A 26,965-nucleotide genomic window follows, 5' to 3' on the forward strand; every position below is an offset into this window, starting at 1 on the left:
TATTTATTTTTCTGTAAACCAAGCAACAAGAAGAGGAGTAAGTGTATCGGAAGACATGAAGCCTCTGGTTTCAAAGGGAATTTCTGATGAGATTTCCAAGAAGAGGTGTCAGAAGGAGTCAGATGTTGCCTGTGCACAGGCCCGGTTGCTCTTTGCGCAAAGTCTTCATCCCTCCCACTGGAATCTGATGACAAACTAGGTTTAACCTCCCAGCACTGAGAGGCTGGGTTCAGCTTCTTATTGCTCTGCGCGGAGGAGTCGCTTGTCTGGTGAGAGATGAATTCAAGTGGTATAGGTTATGATTCAGGAGAGAAGGAGGTCTTGCATTCATGCTGCTTCCAGCGTTCTGCCATTTGAGTCACGAGCACCTTTAGTCCTCCACACAGACGGGGGCGTATGAGTGACAAAAAACGTATAACTGAGCAGAAGTAGCTGTAAACTTGTATTTTGACCGGCGCCATCTTGTTTTTTTTGGAACCAGAATGAACCATATTCGGAGGATTGTGGGCTGGGTCTCACTGAGAGACATGCAGCCATGCACCTATTGGATGGTACTAGCTGTCAATCGCGCTGTATTCATGCTCCAATAACTACTGTGATTTATCATTTATTTTACTCTAAATGAGACCAGAATCTACAAAAATGAACATCATGCTGTATTGAAGAAGACTTGAAACTAGCAATTGAGACCATTTACCCCTCAGGAAAATGTTTTCTGATGACAAAAATTTTTACCGTACTGAAATGAATAGAAACTGAATCCAGGAAATTGGGCATCTGTTGTAAAAGTACATTGAAATTTCGAAAACCCAGTATTGCGACTACTATTGTAGTTTGGTTTAAATTGGCTAAAAACATGCAAAAACACCGATATGACGCTTTCAAAATGGACAATACATGATTTTTGTTTACAAAAATATGGCCACTGGTTTGTTGGAAATATCTAAATGATGCTGGCTACTGTGCAAAGTGGTTTAAATATAGTCTCAGGCAGAGATTACAAAAAAAATATAGTGAAAGCTCAATTATCTGTACTTCAAGGCAACCAAATTATCAATACTACATTTCAAGTTGTGCCAGTTCTTTCATCTCCTGGTCCTTGAGGGCCAGGCACTTAGACGGAGTCAGGAAGTCATTGGTAATACTTGGCACTCTGGGATGTAGGAGGACTGGCGAAGCCCTGCGTGGTGTACAGAAACAATCATCCTCACTGGAGCATATATTTAGCTAGACCTTGTTCCTGTACTTTGTGATCTAGTGTTGTGTTTTTGTCAGAGGTACATTTCCTCCCAGCCTCACTGATTCCCTTAATTAATGGCTTTGGACAAGACAAATTCCTGTTGTGTATTATTCCTTGTGGGGAAATGCAGCTTTCTCTTCTAGTCACCACTTGGTGCCACCAGTTACGCTTTCACATGACAAATTTCCACATTTCCAGTCTAGGTGTTTCCTCCGAAACCATTTCACCGACAAAAGAAACCAAAAAGTGCTGATGTGGCATGAAGGATGGTGTTTTCATAAGTGGTTCAGCGTCTCTGTCACAAAGCCTTCCACACACAGCTATCCATTATCTGTCCATGGGACGGGGGAAGTTATCTTGGGGACCTATTGTGTGCTTCGTGGAGTTTTGACTGTGTGTGTGTGTGTGTGTGTGTGTGTGTGTGTGTGTGTGTGTGTGTGTGTGTGTGTGTGTGTGTGTGTGGCACCTCTATGGCGCATACAGGGGGTGTCGAGGAGGGCTGGAGCCTTGCATCCCAGAGGAAAGTCTTGGCTCCAGGGGGCCTGTCCTCACCTCTGGCCCCTGCTGAGCTGCTGGGGAAGCCACGCATGGAGACAGTAGGATGGGGAGGGGGGCGGGCAGCATGTAAGCAAATGAGCAGAGGAGGTGCTGGGCCGGCTCTTGCCCTCTCACTGACAGGATCTGGTCAATGTCCTGCCGCGTAGGGTCGCGGCCCAGCTTACGCACACAAACTTATCTCCAGTGCATCTGCCGGGCCGCCTGCGCAGTCAGGCTGTCTCCATTGCGGGCCACGAGCGTTTTCCTGCTGGGGGTGAGAGGAGGGTGGTGGGAGGACAGAGGGAGGAAGGGATAAGGGTGGGGGAGATGCAAGGGGGGAGAGAGGAGCATGAGGCGGGGAGGGATGGGAGGGGGGGCTCAATGTGAAAGTGCCCCTGCAGAGGCCTGCCAAGTCACTGAACTATATGGAAAACACAAGCCGCCTCCAGGGTAACAGGACCACTTTTAAATTTCTACAAACAAAAATAGCTCTGATGTCTGGCTACGACCTCTCTGTTCTCGGGCCCTCGTCGCTCTCTGCGTGTCTGTCACGTTCAGATTCCCACACAAAGACCGAGCTCATGTTCAAACCTAAACAACCCTCGAGAACAACTTCATTTACTCTTGGTCAGAGGGGGGGGGGGGGGGGGGGGGGGGGGGGGGGGGGGGGGACGGGGGGGGGACAGGGAAATTTAATAATTGTGTGGAGTTGAGAGTATTTATCATTCCTTCTCTCCTCTCCGATGGAGATGACCTCTCGGTGACCAATTGTGTGGAGCTCAGTCGAGGTCCCTTTGGTGAGCCATTTCATCATTTACACAGCCCGAGTTCCAATTCTCATGACCTAATGCATTGTAGAATGCCTGAAATCTGCGGCTTGTGTTTTCTCTTCTCTCCCTCAACCCCTTTTTCTCATCAACAGCAGCGAGGATCCATAACAGGAAGAAGAGGGTGACAGTTCTGAGCTGTTGGGACAAGGTGGCGAGCTCGCGTTCAACACAGGACTGAAATGTCCGTCTCAGAAAAGTTACTAATGCATTATTTTGGGAGAATGATTTGCTTTCTGGCAGAGTTATATATGTGAAGACTGATAGCAATCCCATATCTATCCATTGGACAGGAAGCTAGTGGCAGGAGATAGTTAACTTAGCATAGAAACTACCGGCCAATTCAAGAGCTTATAAGTTAACACGTGAGGAAAATGACAATTTGTGCTTCAGTTTCATTCAGTTCTTCCTTTTTCAATAAAAAAAGTTGAAGTTGAGTTGCTGATGTGTTTATGGGACCGAGACTCCAGTCTCCTGCGTGAAGGTCAGACTGCCCATCCAGCGACTTCACCTCCACATTCCTATTAACTACATCACTTCAGAGAGAGCACGCTACTTCCTGCACTGGCACTTTGGCCACCACACAATCGTGAGGGTTGGAATTTAACCAATTTGGACAAAAATTGTCAAAACTGTCATGATCATAATTCTTGACCTCATCAGACCCCCACCCCAAACACACAATGTCACCATTTTCCCAGGTGCAACATTAAAATTATACCAATATGAACTGTGGAAAGCCCCAAGATGTATTCGAAATAACAATCGTCCTAAATTTCTGATGAATTCTCGAGCCTTGTAAAAACATTTGACATATTCTGGCTCCCTTAGCTTTGATTCATCTGTTGTCTTTTGGTCAGTTACCTTTAAGGATAATGTTTCACATTTTGGCTGTAAAACAGAGTGTTTTTCCCCCTGCGCTATCGTCCTGCAATAGATCCTCCAAGTCCAACATGACAGCACACCTGACACTGACACATGCGCACACCTATAAACCTAACTCACACAACTCCCCTCATCTGCTACTCATTGGGTGCACTGTTAAGGCAGGACCTTTAACACAAAGGTAAAACCCTGTGATGGGTGTTTACAAGGCAAAGTTTAGCCATGTGACCTCCGACGCTGACTGAGGGAGGAAAGGGAGCAGCAGGGCGAGGGCTTGATTACGCCGCGCTGCTCTTCAACCTTTAAACGCTCTTGATGTGAAGAAGCAAACATTGCAGTAAAATAGTACGAGTGTGAACTGAATCACCTTTTTTTCCCCCCGACCCGCTCTGATTTCACTGACTGAATGGTGAGGCAAATGGGAAGTGATATGAATGAGGAAGGGCTGGATTTACCCTCCAATTAGAACTTCAGTTCGCACGTAGAACCAAAATATTTCAGGGAACTTTATATATTTCTTTGCTTCACCGTGTAGGTAGGATGGAGGGAGAAGGGAAAGAAATAAGGAGAAGAGGAGAAGAGAGACGACCTTCTTAATGTACATTCTGTTCTGCTTTGGCTGTGATTCACAAGGCTGCCTGTCTCCTGTCTAGTGTGTGTGTGTGTGTGTGTGTGCGTGTGTGTGTGTGTGCGTGTGTGCGTGTGCGTGTGCGTGTGCGTGTGTGTGTGTGTGTGTGTGTGTGTGTAGCGGTGCCAGGCACAGCGTCTCCTCTGGCTCACACAGCGTTGACCCTGCCCTGTACTCTCCTCCTACTCTGGGCGAGGCTTGGTGGTGCAGCACGTAGCAACGCTGTGCTAATACTGATATGTGCATACACAGAAAAGGCGTGCACGCTCACAAGCCAACAGACAGACAGACAGACAGACAGACACACACACCTACACACACCCAGAGAATAAAGACTGTGTTATTTGTTCATTGCATTAATTCATTCAAAGTTCAAAATTCGCCTAAATAAATTCTGTTTTCAAATGTTTATTTCTGCAATATGGCAGTGAAAAACATAGAAGGCTGAATTTCAGTCTTACCTCGTGCTCACAGTTATCTATGAACTTGACAATGCTAGCACGCTGCCAATCAAAACAGTCCAGTAGCTTTATTACCGTAACGAAGAGGTGTGAATTTAAAAAAAGTCAGCACGGGTCTTTTTTTTATGGATTATGGATTGACTGCTCTAGAAGAACAGAAGAATTCAAATGAAAGTACTTTCCCTCCCCTTCATCTCACCCCTCCGTGAACATCACCAAACACTCTCCAGCGCTGATTTTTATAAGTGAAACAAATATTCCCATGTGAAATGAACTGCAAAGTATGCGAAGGTACATTCCTGCAAACGTGTTACCTTGATTTAAAGCTCGGCTCGTAGCTCGCGTAAAAAACCCTGCGTGTTCATGTGAGAGAGTCCACTTCGTTCTAGTCCCAGAGCCTGATCGTATCTCGCCACCGGTCCACTTCGTCTCTCACCCACTCAATTCCAAATGGATATAAATGAGTGTTTTCATTGTGAGACAGAATGAAAACAGCCAAGTATGTTACCAAAAACACTCTTAAAAGGAGCAAACCCGTCTAGAAGAACAACAAAAGTAGGAAACTCTTGCCAAAAGAAAAATGCACAAATTGTTTTTTACAGCTGCAGAAGAGCTGGTGAACAATGGAAAGATGAGGAAGAATCAAAAACATTTACAGTCAAATGAGACACATGGTTAATGATTAATGTTCACATTGTAATACGGTTGAAATTCCACACAATCGTGTTTATTTTTGGCATTTAGCCGTCAATTATCCAAAGCATCTCACAATAACGGCCGCAGTGAAACGGTCCTGCATTCCTGGACTAAAAACATCACAAAGTGACGAATAGGAAGGAGTGCAAAGGTCAAAGCAACAGGAACAAGTCACTGGATGTGACACAAATTTGTAGGGAAAAAAAGAAAACTCCAAAACAAAGTGGCTCAGATTTTCATGCACAAGTTTAACAAAAGTTCCCAGCTTACTAAATATGAGGGGGAAAAAAATGACTGACTTAATGTTCTTAAAAAGTGTTGCCGTCATCACTGTGGAATTCTGAAAGATGCCAGGAACATGTCAGAAGTATAAAGGAGGTTTTGAATCACTTTAACTCTGCCTGCCTCACGGTCTGACACAAAGTATGTGCTAATGTGTTTACAGTGTTAGATGGAACTTCACAACACTCACAACAGTGCGCACATGCAGAATCACATTAATGAATATTAAATCAGTCGTGATATGAGTATCAGCCGGGCTCCCTGCTAACTGTTTTCACTAACTGTCAGATTTAGGGCCGACACGTCAGACCCTGGGCATGTCTCCTTCTTCTGGGTCTTCACTATGATGTGAAGGTCATCTCAGTGTAAATCTCTTAGTCCGGGACCTGGGCTGACCCCTAGTTTTAGCCTTTGTTTGGCAGACGCCTTGGCCCCCTTTAATCTTGTGAAGAGATAAATCCTTTGATGGACCTGGCCTGCATCAGCTGAAAGTGCTGCCCGGCCATCTCCATATATCAACATAATACGGCATGTTTGATGTTGTGGGGGGGGGGGGGGGGGGGCTGCGGCACACGGGTGGGCTCTTTCTCCACGACCTATAACAGAGTCATCAATCCCAGGCCACAACCGCAGACCCCCATCACCTCTCCACGCCTCCTGTCCCCTCCCTTCCTCCTCCTCCTCCTCCTCCTCTGAACGTGTACCCGACCACAAGCGGCCGTGCCCCCTTGACCACAAGGCACCAACACTCCACCAGGATAAGAATATCTGTCTGTGTCAGGCACAAACAGTCAGGAGTCGGAGGTGGTGAGCTTCGGACACACAGGCGCATACTCTCGATTCAGTATAGGTTTAAAGTAACAGTGCAAAATTTGATAACAAGATATGATGTCTGAATTTGTGAGCTATATAATTGTGTCCGCTGGTGGTTTTTGTTACCTTTGGCCCAGGAGAGCTTTCTCCCTGTCTCCCGTCTTTGTGCCATGCTAAGCTAACCTGCTGCTGCCTCAATGGATACTGTGGATCATAGAGTCTACATAACAATGGATGTACATGTATTCATCGGGTCAGGAAATATAGCCAATGCGGAAGTGTCTGAAGCCTGTATTATCTGAAATGACCAGCAGAGTTTCTGTAGAAGTCAATACAGTATGATGTTAATTTTATAAATCGCGGTCTCATTTAGAGTAAAGTAGACGATAAAGCACCGTATACATCGGGGCGTGGTGTCAGCCTGATTGGCAGCTTGTACCGTCCAATCGTAGCATGGTTGCAGGTGTAGGTGGACGCGCAGTGGACAAGCTCAGTGCAGATTATTTACTCACAATCTTCCTCAGAGATTTAATGAACTGTTGACTCGTCATCTCTCTTCGAACAAGAGGAACATTCTCCCCCCTTTTCCGCCCCATCTCCCCATCCCCACGTCACTTAGCTTATTTCCCATGATTCTCACAGTCGTGAAAGTGAATGGGCCTCACCGCCGACTACATCACCCGGCTATCTAAGTGTCATCCAAAAGCCTGCGCTTATACTGAGGTGAACTTCAGGGAGCTCTTTAGATTCCTCTGATAAGACCCTGGTCCCATTAAGACGGGCCGTCCCCGTGTGAGAGCTCGGGGCTGGCCTCACGCACTCCCGCCTTATCTTAATCCTTCATCAACGCACACCTCATCTGAACACTGCCGCTAATGTTGATAGATTTGATTTCACGACCGGGGACATTTGGGGGAGAATTCAGAGTAAAAAAGAAATCATATGATTACATATCCATTTCATTATCCCAAGGTAGATAAGATTAAGTCTCATGTCTCTGCCCCACAAGAAGCATTTGTCTACTGTTCAGTGTCATAGCATGGGGAGGTTTTGTTGCTCGGGTGAAGCAGGTGCAGAGGCACTTTATAGGTGACGCTGTCGTGCTCTGCTGGCTCTGTTTGAGTGTGTGTGTGTGTGTGTGTGTGTGTGTGTGTGTGTGTGTGTGTGACGTATGCATGTAAAGAGTGTCTCAGCAAGACCAACTAAGGCAAGCAACGACATTGTCACCCCTGAAATAGCTTGGCAGGCATTTTAATTGCTTCACCCTGCAATGTCTCAAAATGCTATTGGTAAAAGACAAAAAACAAAAAGTGTGACACTTTTCCCAGGCGTAGGATTACCCCAAAAACATTCATGCGTGTCACCCATGATGGAGTTTCTCCGGCTAAGCGCTTAAATTCCATGACTTAAACAGAATAATAAATACTTGGATGACTCGATTTTTATTTCCCTATTGTTGTCTCTGATCTTTGCCCTCTTCCTTCCTCGTTCTCTCCTCTCACCTTCATCCCATATTTCAAACTCCCTCCTCTCACTACTAAGACCATAACTATTGCACTAACCGTTCAATCCATTAAGAGATTACAATATAGCCGTGGCTGTGAGGGGTGTAATTTATGATGCGTGCTGGCATGTTTGTCTTTAATCATCGCGAGCGTAATAGCGGAGTCATGTGCGCGGAGCCTCACAATGAGGTGCTGAAGTACCTCATGAGTAGGAAACTTAACACAAACACAGGAAGCTCAGCGTTTCTCACCGAGGGCAGGAGTCTTTGCAGCGGCGCGGCAGCGGCTGATGGGACGCTCAGATTAACTGGGGCCAAAGAACCTGCAGTTCCTACACTTTATTGTTCCGCGGGGCCGTCTGCAGAAAGGCATCGGAGCGTTGAGCCGCAGACTACCGTGGTTGTCGTGTTCTAACCCCAAACTAAATGTTAAACGCAGATGTGTTGTTTGTGGAATTGTGGCTTTGAACGTTGACACTTTCCCTGTGAAATGAGGACCCGAGTGGAAGAATTCAAACTTTCTCTGGTTTTAGTTAATTCAGATAAATCCTCAACACCGTGTGCATCGTGACCACAGTCTTACAGGACGGGGGATTCCTTTAAAAGAAGGCAAGCCTCAGATGTGTGTTGTTTGCAGCGTTTCGGACAGATAGGCGGTTTTCAAGGCACGTTTACGCCTAGCACTGAGATTATGATGTGCGTCCACCCTGGTGCTTTGACTGTGGGCTCTTTTGTGTAACACAGACCCTCAGCATGGGGCAGATTCGAGGTCCAACAGAGAACTCTAGTGGTAAGAAAATGTTATGTGGTCACCAGTCTCAAAAGACAAAGCACATTCGTTTTAGGCTTTACTTGCGGTGGATGGTACATCTATAACTCTATAACAAGATATTTTGCTTGATGTTTCTTATACTGTGTTTTATTGTATAGTTCATGTATATATATTGTCTTTATACGCATACTGTGATCAAACTGTTAAAAATGAACATTTTTAGATGAGATTTTCAGTGAACTGCGATTCTTACAATCCTTTTTCAGACTAGCTGTCGTCAACACAACTAGACTTGGTGCAGACAGGCCCTTTGATCATTTGACACAACTATTACGACATTTTCCACTCGATATGTTCATGAATTAGATGAACAGGTCAGCTCACCTCATCTGGATTTACTTCTGAGACTTGAGTGAATCTCCCAGGCCGAATGTTAGAGCCACGAATAGGAAACTTTTTCTTTTTTTTTTTTTACAGTTTAATAGTGCTGTTGAGCTTTTATTCAGATTCTGCACTGACGTTACCGATCAGGTCCCTATTCTCTGGCTGGCTCAAAGTCAGGAGTGTGATTGTGATTTTGAACATATTAGTTTATCAGAACACAATTGATATTGAGGGAGAAGTGCATCCATGTAAAATGACATTGAATCCCACATGGTTTAACTAAACATTCTGGTACAGCAAAGCTTGGTTCATTGATTGACAGCTCAGACTTCAGAGTAGTTTGAGCAGTTTGTTTTGTTAGATGTTTTAGATTTGACTCTTTTATTCTGTGCTCGCGTGGCTAAATAAAGTTGTTATTTAGCCACGTGTTTTCCTGCACTGTTTTTTCTTTCTTTCTTGTGCACTGTACGTGATAGGAACTCGGAAACAACAGGATACATAGAAGGGGTCAACATGGGGTCAGTTGAGGCCCAGGAGCATTTTTTTGTTCGCCCGGAGGCTTCATATCACCTTAATCCTGCCGTAGCAGAGACGTGTACAACATAATTTTATTTCAGGATGTGAGAGGGCAACACCTTTTGTCCGGCCTGTAACTTTTTGGCCTGTGTCCTTTTTTCCACATCCATCTTCACTTTTCAAACAAAGTGTGACTTACATTTTGGAAACATATATATATATATATATATATATATATACAAGAGTATATGATACATTAATAAAATGGCCAAAGTCTGCTTATCCCCCTGTCCTCTTTCTCCTGAGCTCATCATCATCAAGATGAGCTGTTTTACCCTCCCGCACCAGGCTCCTCAGGCGCCTGCCACCCCAACACCCCCCACTAGGTGGCACATTTAACTGGTATGTGGCCCAAAAAAGAAAAACAACAGCAGGCGCAATTGCATGTCGCGCAGACAGATGGCGCAATTGCTGCAGAAATGCTGACTTGGGACAATTCAGAAACATGATCTATCATTTCCTCAAGACAAAACAGAGCCAGGCACCAGGTTCTGTCGGCGGCCACAGGTCATCACTGCGCCATGTGACAATGACATGTGTGACGCGGAGAGCTGCACCAAAAAGTTTTCAATCCATCACGTCAAAGCATTTCTCTTGCGGCAATGCTGTATAATGCTTATCGATGACAGTGATATTGAAGTGTCGATTACAGACTAATGAGGTGCAAATCTGTCTCACTGCCGCCGCGCCTGGTTTATGTAATTGGGGATATGCAGGGGCCAGACATGAGTGAGGCAGCCAGAGGAGAAGGTATGAAAAAAAAAAAAAGAGAGAGAGAGAGAGAGAGAAGAAAAAAAAGACCGTATTCCTCACAGCCCATTGGTCCACATTTCCCCTGCGCTGCCACAATACCGCGCACACGTGACCTCCCCTGTTTTCACCCAGTTCCAACGCGTGTACTTAAAAAGCGACAGGGCCACTCACCGTTCAGCACCGAGCACCGAGCACCGAGCACGACCGACACCAACACACCCATGTCGGCGAGGTGAGCTCGCTGCCGCGGCGGAGGGAGGAGGAGGAGGGGGACGCGGACCACCGAGGGGGACGCGGACCATGGCGGCGGCCACGAGCGGCGGCGGCGCCGCGCTCCAGACGAAGCACCCCAGCGTCGAGCAGACGCGGAAACGCATCGACCCGAGGAGGAGGCAAGCGGCGCTGTCGTTCCTCAGCAACATCTCCCTGGACGGCCGACCCGTGCAGGACGATGCGGACGACCGGGACGACGGGGAGGACAACTCGCCCGAGCCTCGGACTAGACAGAGCCTGGTTTCCCCGGAGCGCTCGGCGTACGGGGCGGCCGGAGCCGGAGCCGGAGCCGGAGCCGCAGCCGCTGCCGCTGCTGCGGCGGCGGCGGCGGCGGCGACCACGGCCGCCCAGGCGCTCGCTTTTGCAAACCAGGCTCTCCTCGCCAGCGGCCGGGGCAGCAGCTTCGGGACGGGTCCCGCTGCTGCTGCTGCCGCCCCGGCTGCTGCAGACACGTCGGAGGGCGACGCGTTCCTGCCCGCGACGTTCAGCTCGCCCTTCTCCGCGGTGCCAGCCTCGACCAGGGGGAGGCTGCAGACGTACACTCAGGGAATCCTTCCTGCCTCCTTCTCCAGACAGTCCTCCCAGAACTACTGCCTGGAGGGCGGACAGATAGCCAACTCTGCCATAGAGCTGCAGAGGTCAAGGTAAACCACGGTGGGGTTGTGCGTAAATGCCCCTGGTGTCTTTTTTTTTTGGGGGGGGGGGGGGGGGGGTTGTTGTTGTTGTTGTGCGCTTGGCTGCAGGACCAGTCCGCAGTCCGCCCGTTAAACTCTTCTGATCACTGCAAGAACACGAAAAACGTGGCCACGCGTCCCCTTTAGGGATTTCATACAGTAAGTGTGCCACTGCGCGCATGCACAGGAGCAGCAGTCCCTTCACAGTGAGTGCTGCAAACAACCTTCAAGGGTTCAATAGTTAAAAAACAAAACCCCAAAACGTCCTGCACACAGATGAACACTTACAATAATAATTCACGGGCACATCCCCTGTACTGCGTTTCATTATCTCGATTTTAAGAGGCAACCCACAGCCATCTTGTCATAGCAGCCATATTATCATCTATTAGGAAATCAATAGCTCCTTGTGCATTTCACAAGTGAGCAAACGCTTCACTTGATTAATCGGTTAATTCGTTTGTGGTGAAAGATTTAACTTGCACATTTTAAGTGCTTGTGATTGTGCGACCGTGTGTTTCCTCACAGGCGGTGACACTGAATGAATGAATGAATGAACGAACTGAACAATTTCCTCTCAGATTCATTACAGGCAGCTGTTTTTGAAAGGTACTCTCGATTCCAAGCGTGGCACTCCGCCTGGACACAACAATACACAGCAGGAGGAGAGAGTCCAGCTGTGTGTGTGTGTGTGTGTGTGTGTGTGTGTGTGTGTGTGTGTGTGTGTGTGTGTGTGTGTGTGTGTGTGTGTGTGTGTGTGTGTTTTTTTTCTCCATGCAGACGGCTGTGGCCTCATGACTCACTGGTGTGCACTGCAGGGACAGATACTTTCAGTATGATCGCAGGTCCCAACAGCTGTGGAGCTGTGACCTACAGTATCCCCCCGGAGAGGAAGCTCAGCAGCACACCTCATCAGTTTCTTTCCTGCGCTCCTTGCTCACTTTTACGTGCACGCTCTTGCGCGCCCATGTCAAATTCGACGACACCTCAAATGACATTTTAGTGGATGTCATTCCAAAAACCTGGCACGCACCTGCTGTCTCCCTCTTCTCCTCCTCTGCATAATGTAAACATCCTGTAACTCGACGCCTCTCAAATGCACACACAACAGGGACTCGCTTGCTCCACGTCGACGTCTTAAGGGCACGAGCGGAGAGGTTGGATGGTCTCGGCTCGCAGCGAGGACAGCTGTCAGTAACAGTCGCGTCATCGCTCTCTCACCGTCAGAACCTGCTGTCATACCATCTCATGCTCTGCTTCTCGCTCCGAGCCCCCCTCTCTTACCCAAACCCTCTCCTCCCCTCCTCTGGTGACTCCCACAGACTTCTCAGGAGGCTCCGCTTCAATGGCGAAACAACTCTGTGAGCAACTAGTTCCCCTCGCTGACCTCATGGAAACTTGCACTGCTGTACTAACAGCTTCCGAAAGGCTCAATCTGTACTTCTGGTGCATTAAGGATGTTGCATAACACTCAAGAAACCGTTAATCATTTTTCAACGAGACTCAATGGAACATTGCCGAGTACATCATGAATTTCTAGCGTCAGAAATAAACAGATGCATTGATACACAGGTCCGTAATGTAATGACAATTAGTTGACAAAACATTCACACCAGCATATCACAATTAAAATGATTAAGTGTCAATTTCCATGAGCACTTTGAGGGCCTCCTGTTCACGTTGGTGTAAAAGTACATAATTAAAGTTCCTTCTTGAGAGAAGGTTATACTGTATATAGTGACAATTAATGCTACAGTATAGTCATGTGGGTTGTTGTAACATGTACATGGACATGCTTTACTTCCACCACAGTATCGTTTTACATATTTTAATATTACCGATTGGAAAGCGATACCCGAGTAATACTTTCCCCAGTACCTTACTCTGTGCATGTATCCCTGAACAAAATCAAAGCAAAACTTTTACAATTTCATAAATTGAGGCGCAGCGCTCAGCTGTTGCACGTCTGACGTCTCCTTTCTACTGCACAGTTCTGTTGTCCGGTTAGTAAACGCAGTGTGAGCCCGTTAAACCCTGACTGTGCCCTGCTCCTTTGGAATGTGTTTGGAGGACGTCCGCGTGAAAATGAATTCTGATGTTGAGGAGTGAGCAACCTGTTGATGGAGCTCGGCCATATTCCGCCGGCGAGCGCTCCGCACAGTGCCCGGTTTGTTTGTTTTCCCGCGGGCAGCTGGTGGAAACGTGTCCAGAGGTCCCTGGCTGGGAGAGGCAGGATGCCCAGGCTTTCTGAGAAGCAGCCTGGCTCTCCGCTCTGTATTTTCTGTCCTCCACTTCCTCTCCCAGCGGCATCAGAGACACACTCTCCCCTCAGACTTTTTGGCCTTCCGTCTCGCTCCCATTCAGGAAGTGGCAGGGCCTCTGATGTGCCGCCAGAATAGACTCGACTGAGGCCAAAACTGCTTCAGACCGTGGCCCAATCACAATCTAGTGCATGGAAACGTTGTGTTTTCATAGTCAGCTTTCCTTCCACACCTCAGCATTCATCCATCATGAATCAGCATGCCGAGAGCTTTGCTTTAAATATAACCCACCTATTACCATCTGGCTTTGTCTCCCTTAGGTGTACAGCTATTTTTATTTCATCCACTCCCCACTAAGACGTGGACAGGCAAAGTCTTCTCACGTCTTCCTGGGTTCCCCCATCGCCGTTAGAAAGTGCAGAATCATGTACTTTTTCTTTTTTGCATGAAGCAGCAGAAGCTTTGGCAGGGAAACATGCAGCACCAGCCATTACAATGGTCCTGTGGAGTTTTTATGTGATTGGATCACATACTGCTGGATAAGATGTCGATTGTTGTTTGCTGAGGTCATGGTTGGCATAATCACAGGCTCGGAGAATGCTTCATTTTCCTCCACAGAGTCTCTCTCCGTGTCCGTGCTGTCAACAAATGCTCAGAAAAGCTCGCAAGATTTGAGTGAGGGAACGCTCACGTTCGATTTCTTGTTTCCTTAACTTACAAAATCTGCGGAAACATTTACCCTCCTGCGGGGTTTGAGGATCAGAGAGGGATAACTGTTCTGACTGTGGACGTTTTTCTCTTTAATCAGAATAATCACATTTCCATTTGCGCTGGTCTGTATTTGTGTGAAGAAACATTAAACGTATTTCCATTCAGCAACTCTCTGGCAACATGGAAGACAATGTCCACGTAGCGAGCTGCCAACAGGGTGTAGGTGTGAAGCTGCATGATCGCTGCACACAAATAGTTTTACAGCTTTATTACATGGCGCCATTGGGCAGGATTATTAATAGCTTTTTGAAACATGTTATTGTGGATGTTATTGTGTCTGCAGTAGAACCGGCTTAATGGCTCTATTAGTTGCATTTGTGAAAAAAAATGACCTGAAGCAGCACTAGCAGGAATTGTATCAAAGACACTGAGGGATGCTTGTTGTTGCTTCCTTGCCACTGATTCATTGTCAGTAAAAATCTGAAGCTTCTGTCCGAGTCGTGTTAATGTCAAACTGTATCGAAACTGGTTGTTCTAGTTTGTGTCATTTCTAAAGTGAATGAGTGGCTCAGCCTGTGTTATTGTTTCCAGGTTGTGCACCTGTACCTGCCTGGAAAAACATATTTTGCATTAAGAACGCATCCTGCCGCTGCCGTTCTACCTCTGCAGTGGCTGGATCAAAGTTCTCTCCAGCACAGTTCAGTGTGTCTCCTCACGAAGTGGAAAAAATGCCCTTCGGCCAAGGCGTGAATTTTTTTTTTTGTGAAGATTCACTGAGATTCGGACTGGAAAAATGACAAAATGTCACACAGAGCGGAGACGGATGGACAGATGGTTTTCATATCGGCAAACATAAACTGCAATATGTCTGTAAAAGGCTCATATCGTCCGATTTTTATTGGTTGTGGCACTATACGCTACATACACCAAAATACACCATGGAAATGTTTTCTTATGACCTACAGTGGCTGTGAGAATGAAGTGGATTCGCCATCAGAGCAAATTATATGCCTTGTTTTCTCAGACGACGCGCAATCATAGACCCGTTATCCAGCCAGTCCATCTCAGTGTTGTCATTACAGGGGGGGATGATGTAAGACTGACCATAAATCACATGTCCCCACTTGTCTGCCCTGCAGGCAGAGGTCAGGCTCCTTAATCGGGACCCTTTGAGTCTCACAGTAGCACGGACGGTGCTGACGCCAGCTGCACACTGTTGTAATAGTTTGGACTAGGAATTTTACAGTTCAAGCTTCATGTTCTTCCCTCCACTTTATGATCATCGGGGTCATAATTCTCGGTGCGGAGGGGTAAGCCGGAATAATGGCCCTCGGTTTTCTTGTCTGCTTCGACGGTCTGACTCGTCATGTAAACACTTATCTCACCCCATCTCCTCCCGTATACGGAGTTCACTCAGCCCGTGTTGGTTTAAACCCCGGGAGATCCTCAAGGACAGAGTCATCTTTTGTTAATCTGTCCTCATGCTCTGTTGTCCATTAACCAGCCACTCTGCTCCGTGCGCCGCCGTCTCTCCCTTTGGCCCGGAATGCTCCGCGGACAGGGGGGTGGGGTCAGGCGTCAGTGTCATCTGCTTGTCTTTATGCTGCAGGGTCGACGGCATTACAACACTTTTTGGTTTGTGAAAATAATTAGATGGCGCAACGTGGTTTACAGTACAATACTCACGGTGTGAACAGTCGATTGTTTTTGCGCCCTGACTTGGCCCAGCGGAGTCATAGGATGCAGAGCTATTTAATACTCAATGACAGATAGACCCTTTGTGTGTCGTGTTTTTTTTCCTATTTGACCGCTAATATGTTAATTATAGTATTAATTGTGGCCAATTTCGGAAGGCAGACTAATGAGTTGGATAAAGGTGTTCTTGAGGTGTTAAATTTGCTATTACAACCTAATTCTGGAACAGCTCTGGCTTACTTCATGGCCCCTGACACACACACACACACACACACACTTACTATCACATGTGGGTTTGTTTCTGACACTGGCAGCCAATCATATGAAAGATGTCCAGCAGAATTAGCCTGTTGAGTCGTGCGACTAAAGTGTGAAATAAAGGCCATCTGTGACCAAATGTGTTACACAAAGTGCTCGCAGAGCCAGTTCGTCGTTATCCTCTTAACAGCTCAGATCCTGGAGAAATTCTCTGTGATCTACGCAGGACTGCGTATTGTTCATTGACCAAAAGCACCATCACAGTTGGTGTTGATTGATGGCCGTCACAACTGAACCGTCCAGGACTCACCGTTTTTTTGTAAATCAACCACAGAAACGGTTGATAATTTAACACCATTGTTTGAGCCCTGTGTCAAGGCCACATACACACACACTTTTTTTCCGGAGCTTGGTATCAAAACCTCAGTGCTCTTTCAGTATCGACAGAAATTAGTCGGTAGCATTACGTATCGGCAAGGGTCAAGTTCCAAAATTATTTTCTTTAGGCGAAATCGTTACTTAACACTGATGCATAGAAGAGTTTGACATATTTTGCTAAACAAAATACAATGTCAAATGGGTTCAATATGCTTCTATCACTCAAAAGCTGCTTTCAGATATGCATTGAAGTTAATGAGAAGTGAGAACACAAATGTTGCTCCAGACATTTTCCCGAACTTTTCCTGAAGATTTGCCGTCATATCGTACAAAAATTTCCCCCAAAAATCTGCCCTGCTCATTACTGAAAATACTATTTACCACTAGAAAATGTGTGATGAGTGTGTTGTGACGTGGACAGGTAGTTTATAAGTGCATTGCTTTGCATCAAGTAAGTCAACTGGGAATTTGGTTTGACATTTGAACAAATGCTGATACCTTGCTTTATTCTAAAAGCTCCGCCGTCCACAGTTTGTGTGGGAAATGACCTCTTACAGATTTTCAGTGCCAACCTTTTAAAATCTTAGGTATTGCTGTGGATTTTATGTCTTGCAATCACATTGCTTTGCAGTACTGTATAATATGTGTTCATGCATTTGCTCTGCTTATTGATATTAATGTTATCATTATTTGCCAGCGTTGGTTCATCCGAGAGCTGTTTTGCAGAATGACAGTTAGTCCTGTGAGATTGTGGTGTGATCATTTCTTAATTTCCCCCCCTAACTTCAAACTTCCCCTCTGTCTGTCTCCTCAGACGACGACTCATCTCCCAGCGCTCTTCGCTCGAAACACTAGAAGACATTGAGGAAAACGCTCCTCTGCGCAGGTAGCACACACACACGGCACAGAGTCATCCCTCACGTTCACAGTGTCTGCTAGTATATGTTGTGTGTCTTATATGAGACTTTCAGCTCGGTGTAACGTATCCCACCAACAAGTTTCTCTGTTTACCAAAGGTACTGATGATGTGCGTTTGCTCTGCGTTCTTTCCAGATGCCGAACCCTTTCGGGTTCACCCCGACCAAAGAGCTTCAAGAAAGTCCACTTCATAAAGAACATGAGGCAACACGATATGCGCAATGGAAGGTACGAAGGCAACAAACAGCCCCGTCCTCTAGTCAATACAAGTCCTCAGTGGATAATGGCATGCGGCCCCAGTCAATGAACTGCAGTGTGGATGTTTCTCACATTACAAGCCCCATGGAGGCGAGCAGGCCTGGCCCCGCTCACAAGCATGCTGATCTTACTTATAAATGAGATGCAACTGATTGAGTATCATGTCTATATATTGAACGTCACACATTCAGTTTTTTATCTTTATTGGATCACTGTTGACATTTTGGAATCACACATCACCTCGACAACCAAATGCTAAATCACACATCATCGCGTCGCTGATTTATACAAGCATGTATCCAGCACAAAGACTTTTTTTTTTTTTACCCTAAACACAGACGACCTTTGGCAAAACTGTGGTGTTAATGTTGAAATTTTTACCAAGTGTGCAGAAAGAAGCCAAAGGGGAGACAGTTGTTAAATGTAGGCCAAGAGACCAGTGGAGTGTTTGTGAGTAATAACACTCTGGTGATTCTCATCATCGCTGTCACATTCTTTTGGCTTTGAACAGTAATTGAGTTAGCATTTCATTTCGTACTAGCACAGATTTCTGCGCTTTATGAGTCCTTGAATTCTTTTCAGAGTATGTATGGGTTAATTCATATATTAATGTATGAATTGATTTATATGGAGAAGCAGGTCTCATGCGAAAGCTCTGGGTCGGAGAGCCAAGGTACCATCTTGAGAAGTTCCTCTTGTGAAATTAGTGGATAAGTCAATTTTTTATATCCAGATCCACATCTGAGCCTGATTTTCCACAACAGTAATAACTCCGTGTTGATTAACTGACACTGAAACAATTGGCATTTTGTGACTCAAGTCCTGTTTATGTCCGGCTGTGGATTTTGGCCGAGTACTGATATTCATCATGCGGTTGTTACAGTCAAAGACATTCTTCCCATCTGTGCTGGTGACATCTGGTCACTTGGAAACCTGTCTGATTGGATACTTGTTTACACGAGTTTACTAGGCAGTTTATTTTCAAAAGCAGCTGAAGTTATTAAAGAATCAGCTCTTGCAGCAAAAATGCATCATTGTTTCTCCCAAAACACGGACTACGTGCTACGATACCACAAAACAACACACGCACTCAAACTGACTTTTTTCCGGTTCATTCTCTTCATTCCAAGTTTTTTACTGCACACTTTTTTTTTTTTCCAACTTTAACCTGTGGATCTTGTCAGATAGACATTGATTAGCTTGTTTGCCGTTTTTGTTTTTTATAGGATAGTCCTTATCAGTGGCAGAAGATCCTTCTATAGTGTATTTTCTGTCCTGCCCTATCGAGATTGTAGCCAAGCAGGGTATGTATCCGACAGCATGCCGAACCTTGAAACCTCCTCCAGCCTGTGCTCCCTCTTTGTCTTTGTTTCCTCATCCCTCTCCTACCTTGGATATGCTCTCCTTTGACTGGTGCATACTGTACATCACTAAGGGGTTGGTTTTGGTGGATGCATTTTTACCGTAAAGTTTAAAAAGGTAGAGAAACATTGGGCTGAAATGGGCTTTAAAGGCCTAATTTGGTATTCAGCTTCTTGAGCACATTGTAGCCAAATGCTTGTTGCTTGTGTTGCTTCCCCCCCCCCATATTGGCTCCGGTGGCCCATATTGGCTCCTCATCCTTTTTGTTCAAGTCAACCCATTTTTTGTCTGTTGCTGGCTTTGCTGTGTAGCACTCAAGCCTCACCTTTCCCGGGGGCTCCTGCTGTCTGTACACTCACACATTTTAACCCCTAAATTCGAATGTGCTGTTCAGTGGTCTAATCATCCACAATGCTGGCAGACTGGAATATCTGTTGTGGGTCACAGTCATAATGTTTTTAACCATTTTTTAACTTTACATATCTATAGGGGACCGGAACAGGACGCATCTTATCTGTAGATGTGTGGTTATTCTTCTCCTCCTTTTTAAAAGTGAAACAAAGGTCTTATGTAACAGGGGGGCCCACCTGGCTTGCGTGGGGATGTCTCTGGTACGGGCTGTTTCATGTACCCAGTCACACGACACAGTGTTTTGGAGGATGTGAAAGACAAAAAAAAGGGACAGATAAACACCAGAGAGCACAATGCACATAAAAAGAAAACCTAGAACATAAAAGGCTCAATCCGTTTGTGGAATTTCCTAAGCCAGCCAATAGGTGCAAGGTCAAGGGTTAATAAACCCCCCAGCGCCTTCCGATACGCACATTTGACAGCTCATTGCTGCTGATTGAGAGTCAACAGTTAGACTTTGGTTGGCTCAGTAAGGTGTTATAAGTCCAAAACAACTTCTCTCTTTTTTTTTATTATGCCTGGGACCAAACGACTGATTGCAGGTAGTCATTCCTCTTTCTTTAATCTCATTTCTTTTGGCTCTTCTGTCTTTATATTTACGAAAAACCCCGGCCCGTTGAACAAAAATTGACTGGTCCCAAAACACTTGAAGATTGACACCACTTTTAAATGTCTGTTACAAATCACTAACAGGCTAACTGACTCGTTGTGGTACCTTCCACATTTTAGAGGACTGTTTTATTGTAGAAAAGCAAATGAGCTCGTGTATCGAACAATGCTGACACATGTTTATGGGGAGACACCGTCTCGTGACAGCCAGTTCCAGATGATCCTGGGTTCAAACTCCTCTTGGTTCAGGTGTAACTTTTCTGTATGGACTTTTGCATGTTCTCCTTCTATGTATTGGCATGTGTATGTAGTATGTTCTAACCCCAAAAGACATGCATGTTAGGCAATGCTCCTGGCATTGGAGAGTAGTTGAAGTCGGTGCCGCCGGTTAAAAAGTTAGATGGGCCAAACGCAAAGCACAGATATCCTCAAAAGGAATAATAATGTACAACCAAGTGGAGCAAATTAAATTAGTTCAATTGGTGAAGCAACACATCACTAGAAGCCAGTCAACCTAGCCCTAAAATGTTTATGTGAGCTGTAATGTATTTCGTAGTAAAGTAGCCAGCAGGTTACAAGGCTATTTTTTAATCATGTAAATATTTATTCATTGTTTGTCCGATGATAGATCGGACAAACTTGACTTGATGAGCACTTGTGCAAATATTGTAGCACTACTATGATATAACGGTTTGAGGCCATTGATTCCTATTCATGCATGTTACTTAATAATATCAACTTTTTCTTTTGTTTTCCTTTCATTGCTCCTTGTTCTCGGCAGACAGAAGCTTCATAGCAAAGCTCTCTCCTTAGAAAGCTTTTCCATCTCTTGTGTTTCCCCACTTTTTTTCATTTAATCTCCACTGTGCTGTGAGATGTCTGCTGCCTGGGGGATATCCATGTCTATGATGCATCTGTCAACATTTTGTCCTGACGTGTCCGCCAGATACAGTAACACTGTTTTCATTATAACAGATTGGCCACACATGTCATCAAAACACTGGGAGAGTCATGTGAGGATCCACTGTGTCATTTCTTTTCTATTTATCTGGGCGCCAGTTTAAACAGCGAGCAAGACTGAGCTAGGGAGGGTAGAACAACAAGAGAGGGCTGCAACTGAGTGTCTGCGGCCATTCTGAAATGTCATTACAATAGCCAAGTTTTGAGCTAAGTTAAGGCTGAAGATCCAGGGATCTTTAAATCACAAATCTTAAATCGCACTGCGAATAAAGTGGGAATGTGTGTAATGTTCTTTGTCACTCCACACACACTGTGCATTAGCCCTTTACTTGAACTGACCTAAAATCATCAACTGACTTAATGGGCACACAGATAAAATTCCATGTGATTGCCCCAGTCTGCTGTTATTTCCATAGCAGCAGACATTAAATACAGAAATATTTGACCCATGCAAAAGGCTCTCCACTGTCTGCTCCACTGATGCACTTCACTCTTCAGATATCTGTTGATATCTGTTTTGTTTTTTTTACTTCAGCAGACAACCTGACCTCCTGCAAATCTCCCACAGCAGTATGGCTTTTCAGGCCGCAGCTGAGTTTGGAATGCTGGCACAAAACTATACTCGCCCCCATGCTTCCTCCCATGGGCGTACTGTATTTCCGATTGCCCTGAGCAATTACAGAAACTAGTCCAGCTGATAGGCGCAGGTCGATACAGGGCCTTCAACTGCGAGGTAGAGATGTGGAGGTGAGGTAGAACAGGCCTCAGCAACCGGAGGTGGGATATAAACAAAGCGCCGCGTTATTATTTGTGTCATTAAAACAAGGGTGGTGTCATGTGCTCATCATCAGGGATGTAAAGCTGGAAGGCGGGCGTCAGCGGCACCCATCGGGGAGCGTCAGTGCCAAGGAGATGGTGATCGGGCTGGAGGGAGTGGAGCTGGGAGCAGATGGAAAGGTGAGAAATCAGCAGAAATGTGACCGTGCGGAAAAGGAATAGTTTCAGCTTGTCTTTATTATTGTCTTCTTATTATAAAAAATACTTGTACACGCACATTCAAAAAAATGAATATGCTTCTGTTGGTCTTTAGTGTGTACAGTAGGATGTTGCTATGAAAATGTTTGCTCAAACATCATGTGAGTTTAGTTAGTAGTATGTGCACACAGGTCTTGATTTACTCACATCAAGGCTCTTTACGCCAGATAAAGCTAAACCACAGATACCACGAGAAAAAAGTTTATTTAAAGAAATATTTCTATGAATAAGGAGCCATTCGCTTTTCTAGCCTTTTTTATTTCAGTGTTGAGATACAACCACGAGAATAATTTACAGCACACACGGAGAGGCTGAATGTGGCCAATTGATAACTTCTGAACACCACTGTTCATTTGCAACTTTTTTAATAATTGATAACATGCTTATAGAAAATAATGCAAATAACGCTCAAGCACAAAATCATTATAAAGTATCTTCACATTCACGTGGGTTAAATGTCTCTGAAGTAAGACAGTCACTCAGTCGCAGCTCAGTAATCCTGTTGCTGTAAAAGGAGATCTGACGATCTAACTGTTTGAACAGGCGAACATTTTAAGGCTTTTGCGAAACGCACATTACTGTATATTCCTGTGTCTGCAGACTGTGTCCTACACCCAGTTCCTGTATCCCACCAATGCGCTGGGCGGGCGAAGAAACACCATCGACTCCACCTCTTCCTTCTCCCAATCTCGCAATGCCAGCCACCGCAGCCTCAGCTTGGGCCGAGCCAACAGCAACCAGAGCAGTATAGACGCAGGTCCGATGGCTGCCAACAATACTTAACTTGTTAATTACGACTGTTGTGTATTTCTCCATCCAGCAGTTGTCGTCCCCCCCCCCCCCCCCCCCCCCCTTCCCCCATTATCCAATATATTTTTATTGGATAAGAAATAGGGCAAATGTGAACTTTCTGGCTCAACCTTTGTTGCTGTGTTTGTGCTCATGGCAGGGAATGATCTGGGGGACTTTCGCGAGTACGACCCCAATCTGCTGGATGACCCTCAGTGGCCTTGTGGAAAACACAAGAGAGTCCTCATATTCCCCTCCTACATGGTGAGAAAGTACTCTGGCTGCGTCGAACATGCCACCACCACCATCAGCAGCAGCAGCAACAACAACCGCAACTGCAGCCTTATACTCTCGAGAGTATAGTGGAAAAGTTGTTTTCTTCCAGGAAAGCACTTTGCAAAAATACATCCACATCTGTTTTGACATGTTTTATTGAAATGTCCTGCAATATCTAACCCTTAATGCTTTAAAAAAATAATAATTTTGATCAGTTTTCCCACCACAAAACAAAAACAATAACACACCAGGAAGATTTGTTTGGCTCAAGTTTCTTTCTACAAAGTCCTCCTGCATTGTATCAGTTGTTTTCGAAAGGCAGCAGGGAGGATATTTCAGGACAGTTTAATCAGGAAGGTCACTGGCCCAGACTCTCTCCCACCTTCTGGGGCCTGAAGGAATATACATACTTTCTCCCCATGTAGAGGGCGGTAACTGTAAAAGAATAATGTTTATTTCTCGGCACTTATCACTCTCACTTTTTCAGAAAAGAATGGATGTTTTATTGTGGTTGGAAGAGGGGGGGTGAAGAGGGGGGGTGGGGAGGTGGGGGGGTGGACCCTGACTAGACTCCCACCTCATTGTTTCCTGGCCTCTGTTTTTGTTGCGGAGACTGGCAGAATACACAACGAGGACTGACATAGTTGAAATGTTCAGTCAAGGCCAGGCTATATTTTTTTTCCCACCCCTTTCCTCTCTTCCTCCATTACAAAACCCAGCATCTCACAACAATGGCTATTGTGTTTGCTAGACGAATGGAACCAGTAAATTCTCAGCATTTCAGGGGTTGAACGCATGCTGCCGATGTGACATGACGCAGGAGATAATATTAGCGTCTTTTCTATCCTCACCATGCAATTGCCGAAAAGCACGCGCCTGATCTGATTGCGCAGCAAGGAAAAGAAGCATGTTGAGGGGCTTGCGGATTTATGAAATATCCTCATGGTAAAAACATGGAATAATGAAAATGTTTTGACAAAAGTGCCGGCCTTTTTTTTTATGTCCATTTCTCAGAGCTGACCATCGATAAGCATTCTTTTCTCCTTCACGCTTCGTGATCAGCTGCATGGCGTTCAGGGTGGACGCTGTTATTCACATTCCATGCGCTGCCTGCACACAGGTGCTGTTTCACAGAGAGCCACATATTTTTACAACTGCAGCATAGTTTGTCCTTATTTAATTCCTTATGCTTGGTGGACACTATACTGAAGGATAACTCCACTGGTTTTATAATTCTGGTCTTTCGAGAACATGGACACAGCAGATTTGACATGTTGTGTCTGTGTCCCGAGCTCGATCAAAGCCTCTCCTGTTGTCCCTGAAGTTCAGTAAATAGCAGATATATTCGGTAGAATTTTTGAGGTCGAGACTTTTTCGAGCTGTATTCTGGCTTTTCAATTTTAATGTCATTTTGGCCAGTGGGTCAAAAAGTTAATTTCATGCCCATTTTGCCTGATCAAAAGTCCATAACTCAAAGATACTTCAGTTACTATCATGACAAAGAAAAAGCGACAACGTGCCCCTTCTGGGAAACTGAAATCATCAGGTGTTTGGCACTTTCACTTGAAAAATGATAGAAAAATTATGAATCATTTCATTTTTTTGTGGGGGTTTTCGTAGCCAAATCTGTTAAACTACATACATATCAAGGAGCAAAGATCCTTCTTACCCCCAGGGCATTTTAAATTTAAGATGTGAAATCAACCAAGCGCTACAAAATGCCCTTTGTTCTACAGAGATTATATTCCAAACCCAAACTCTCAGCCCCTCGTTAAATCGTCCTAATGTGACTCACCCACCAACTTCTGTACTCAAAGCATGCTGTAACAAGCTCCGAGGATTGCTTAAGAGACGCCCAAAGAAGGCGTGGAAAGCTCTGTAGGCTATTAAGTAAATTTAGTTGACTGGTGATAATCTGTCTTTTCTTTTTACAACCCCAAAAATATGTTGGTGTCAATACTTTTCCACATCCACTCTGTTGGCGGAACTTTTATGTGGGATTGACACAAAATAAGATAATGAGAGATTAGATACGAAAAAAAATCATTTTATTCATCCCACAAATAAACCTCAGTGTCCAATAATGGGGACAAAATTTCAATAGCGCTGCATGTCCAGAAGAATCAGGCGTCGTATACACTGGAAACACTTGTTTTGGTCTTTTCATGGGATTTTCATAGAATATCGCCGTGTCCTTTAAGTGGCATGGCTGACACCAGGCACAGTGGAATCCAACACTTGCATGTGAGGATCCTGTCACCTTGCTCAGTGCGGAGAGTGTGGTCATTCTGACACCACCCGTGGTTCTCCTTTTCAGACTACGGTCATTGAATACGTCAAACCGTCTGACCTCAAGAAGGACATGAACGAAACCTTCAAGGAGAAATTCCCCCACATAAGGCTTACGCTCAGCAAAATAAGGAGGTAAAACAGGCAGAAATGTGCAAAGTGTGTCTTTAATTTTTTTTTTTTTAATACAATATATATGATGTCATTTTAACATGATCTATTTAATATCTTACTTTCTCATCATTTTTTCCCCACCTGTCCTTCCTCATTCTCTCATTTCTCACCCTGCGCAGCTTGAAAAGGGAGATAAGGAAGCTGGCTCAGGACGAATGTGGCTATGAGGAACCCACAGTGGCCATGGCCTTCGTCTACTTTGAAAAACTCGTTCTTCAAGGCAAACTAAACAAGCAGAACCGAAAACTCTGCGCCGGAGCTTGTGTCCTTCTGGCGGCCAAGATCGGTGGTGATCTCAAGAAACATGAAGTCAAGCTCCTGATAGACGTACGTATCTTCACACACACCTGCAAAAATCTAAACTTCATGGCCTTGTGTTTTAAAAAAAAAATTCATTTCAAAGCTGAGAACATAACTCAGTTCCACGGTATTTGGCAGCAGCAGACAAATAAAAACATGGAAAGATTAAACCACAACTACTTGCATTGTACTCATACCACTATATGGTATGTGACGCACGTGGCAACATCCTACACTTCCAAAACTGGTTACTCTCCCTTGAATCAGATCACGTTCAACCGTTGCCTCACGTTTCACTTGACTGACGCACTTTGGGCATGCTAAGACAGAAATGACCATGAGACACTCAGACGTCTGTGGTTTGCTATGGCACCCTGTGCATCCACTGCTGATGGTGAATGAGCAGATGCGTCTCAACGGCTCTGCTAGACACAAACATTCAAATAATTTTGAAGTGAAATTTGGAAAGTGAAACATTAATACTAGCTTAAGTGCATACATATTTAAACACTTACATTTTTGTCAGAACTGGCATTCTACGCACCCTTTCATCAGTTAGATTCTGTTCATTTTACAGAAACCACGAGCACAAACCTTTCCCTTTCCAAAATGTTCTGCCAGTGTCGTGTCAAATGTCATGCGCTGTTATTGGCTTTTGGACATATGGATGTCTCACTCTTCTGCAGCAGAGATGCAGTAGACACGGCACAGAGCAGAGCAGGATTTATAGTCAACAAGATGCTTTAGTATATTTATTATTGTCAGAAGTGAAGAATTTTGCATTGGCAATATGATGGGACATTTTGGAGAGGCGATGTGTACCCTGCACCCGTACATTGTATAGACGCTACTATATTTGCACTATATATCTATCCTATAGCCCTGCCACAATTGCATAATGATACTAAAATATTTTACGCAATAACAAGGATTTCTTAGTATTTTGGACCATCGCTTCATTGTAGAGCTGTGTGCA

At 45.1% G+C, this 26,965-nt stretch overlaps 1 protein-coding gene and 1 long non-coding RNA gene across 4 annotated transcripts in view; one reads left to right on the top strand and one right to left on the bottom strand.

The window, feature by feature from the left end:
• Positions 1–10,666, bottom strand: LOC118310291. 2 transcript variants are annotated; one of them, XR_004793754.1, is made up of 3 exons: positions 10,530–10,666; positions 1,707–2,042; positions 1–266 (listed from the first exon to the last, which is right to left on the bottom strand). It is a non-coding gene; the product is annotated as an uncharacterized LOC118310291 (long non-coding RNA). The 2 variants fall into 2 exon arrangements; XR_004793753.1 differs by having other exon boundaries at positions 1,707–2,045; positions 10,530–10,620.
• Positions 10,480–26,965, top strand: part of cables1 (Cdk5 and Abl enzyme substrate 1) — a 19,264-nt gene continuing 2,778 nt past the window's right edge. The window contains exons 1-9 of one of the 2 annotated variants that reach the window (XM_035633085.2): positions 10,480–11,275; positions 17,423–17,494; positions 17,662–17,754; positions 19,011–19,088; positions 21,978–22,083; positions 22,762–22,918; positions 23,111–23,214; positions 25,544–25,650; positions 25,809–26,016. In XM_035633085.2, the coding sequence (XP_035488978.2) occupies positions 10,659–11,275; positions 17,423–17,494; positions 17,662–17,754; positions 19,011–19,088; positions 21,978–22,083; positions 22,762–22,918; positions 23,111–23,214; positions 25,544–25,650; positions 25,809–26,016 (1,542 nt within the window). In that variant the 5' untranslated portion in view covers positions 10,480–10,658. The remainder of the gene's footprint in view (positions 11,276–17,422; positions 17,495–17,661; positions 17,755–19,010; positions 19,089–21,977; positions 22,084–22,761; positions 22,919–23,110; positions 23,215–25,543; positions 25,651–25,808; positions 26,017–26,965) is intronic. The other variant, XM_035633086.2, reaches the window with a different exon arrangement.

This window comes from Scophthalmus maximus, chromosome 5, assembly GCF_022379125.1.
Source record: "Scophthalmus maximus strain ysfricsl-2021 chromosome 5, ASM2237912v1, whole genome shotgun sequence".
Taxonomy (NCBI): domain Eukaryota; kingdom Metazoa; phylum Chordata; class Actinopteri; order Pleuronectiformes; family Scophthalmidae; genus Scophthalmus; species Scophthalmus maximus.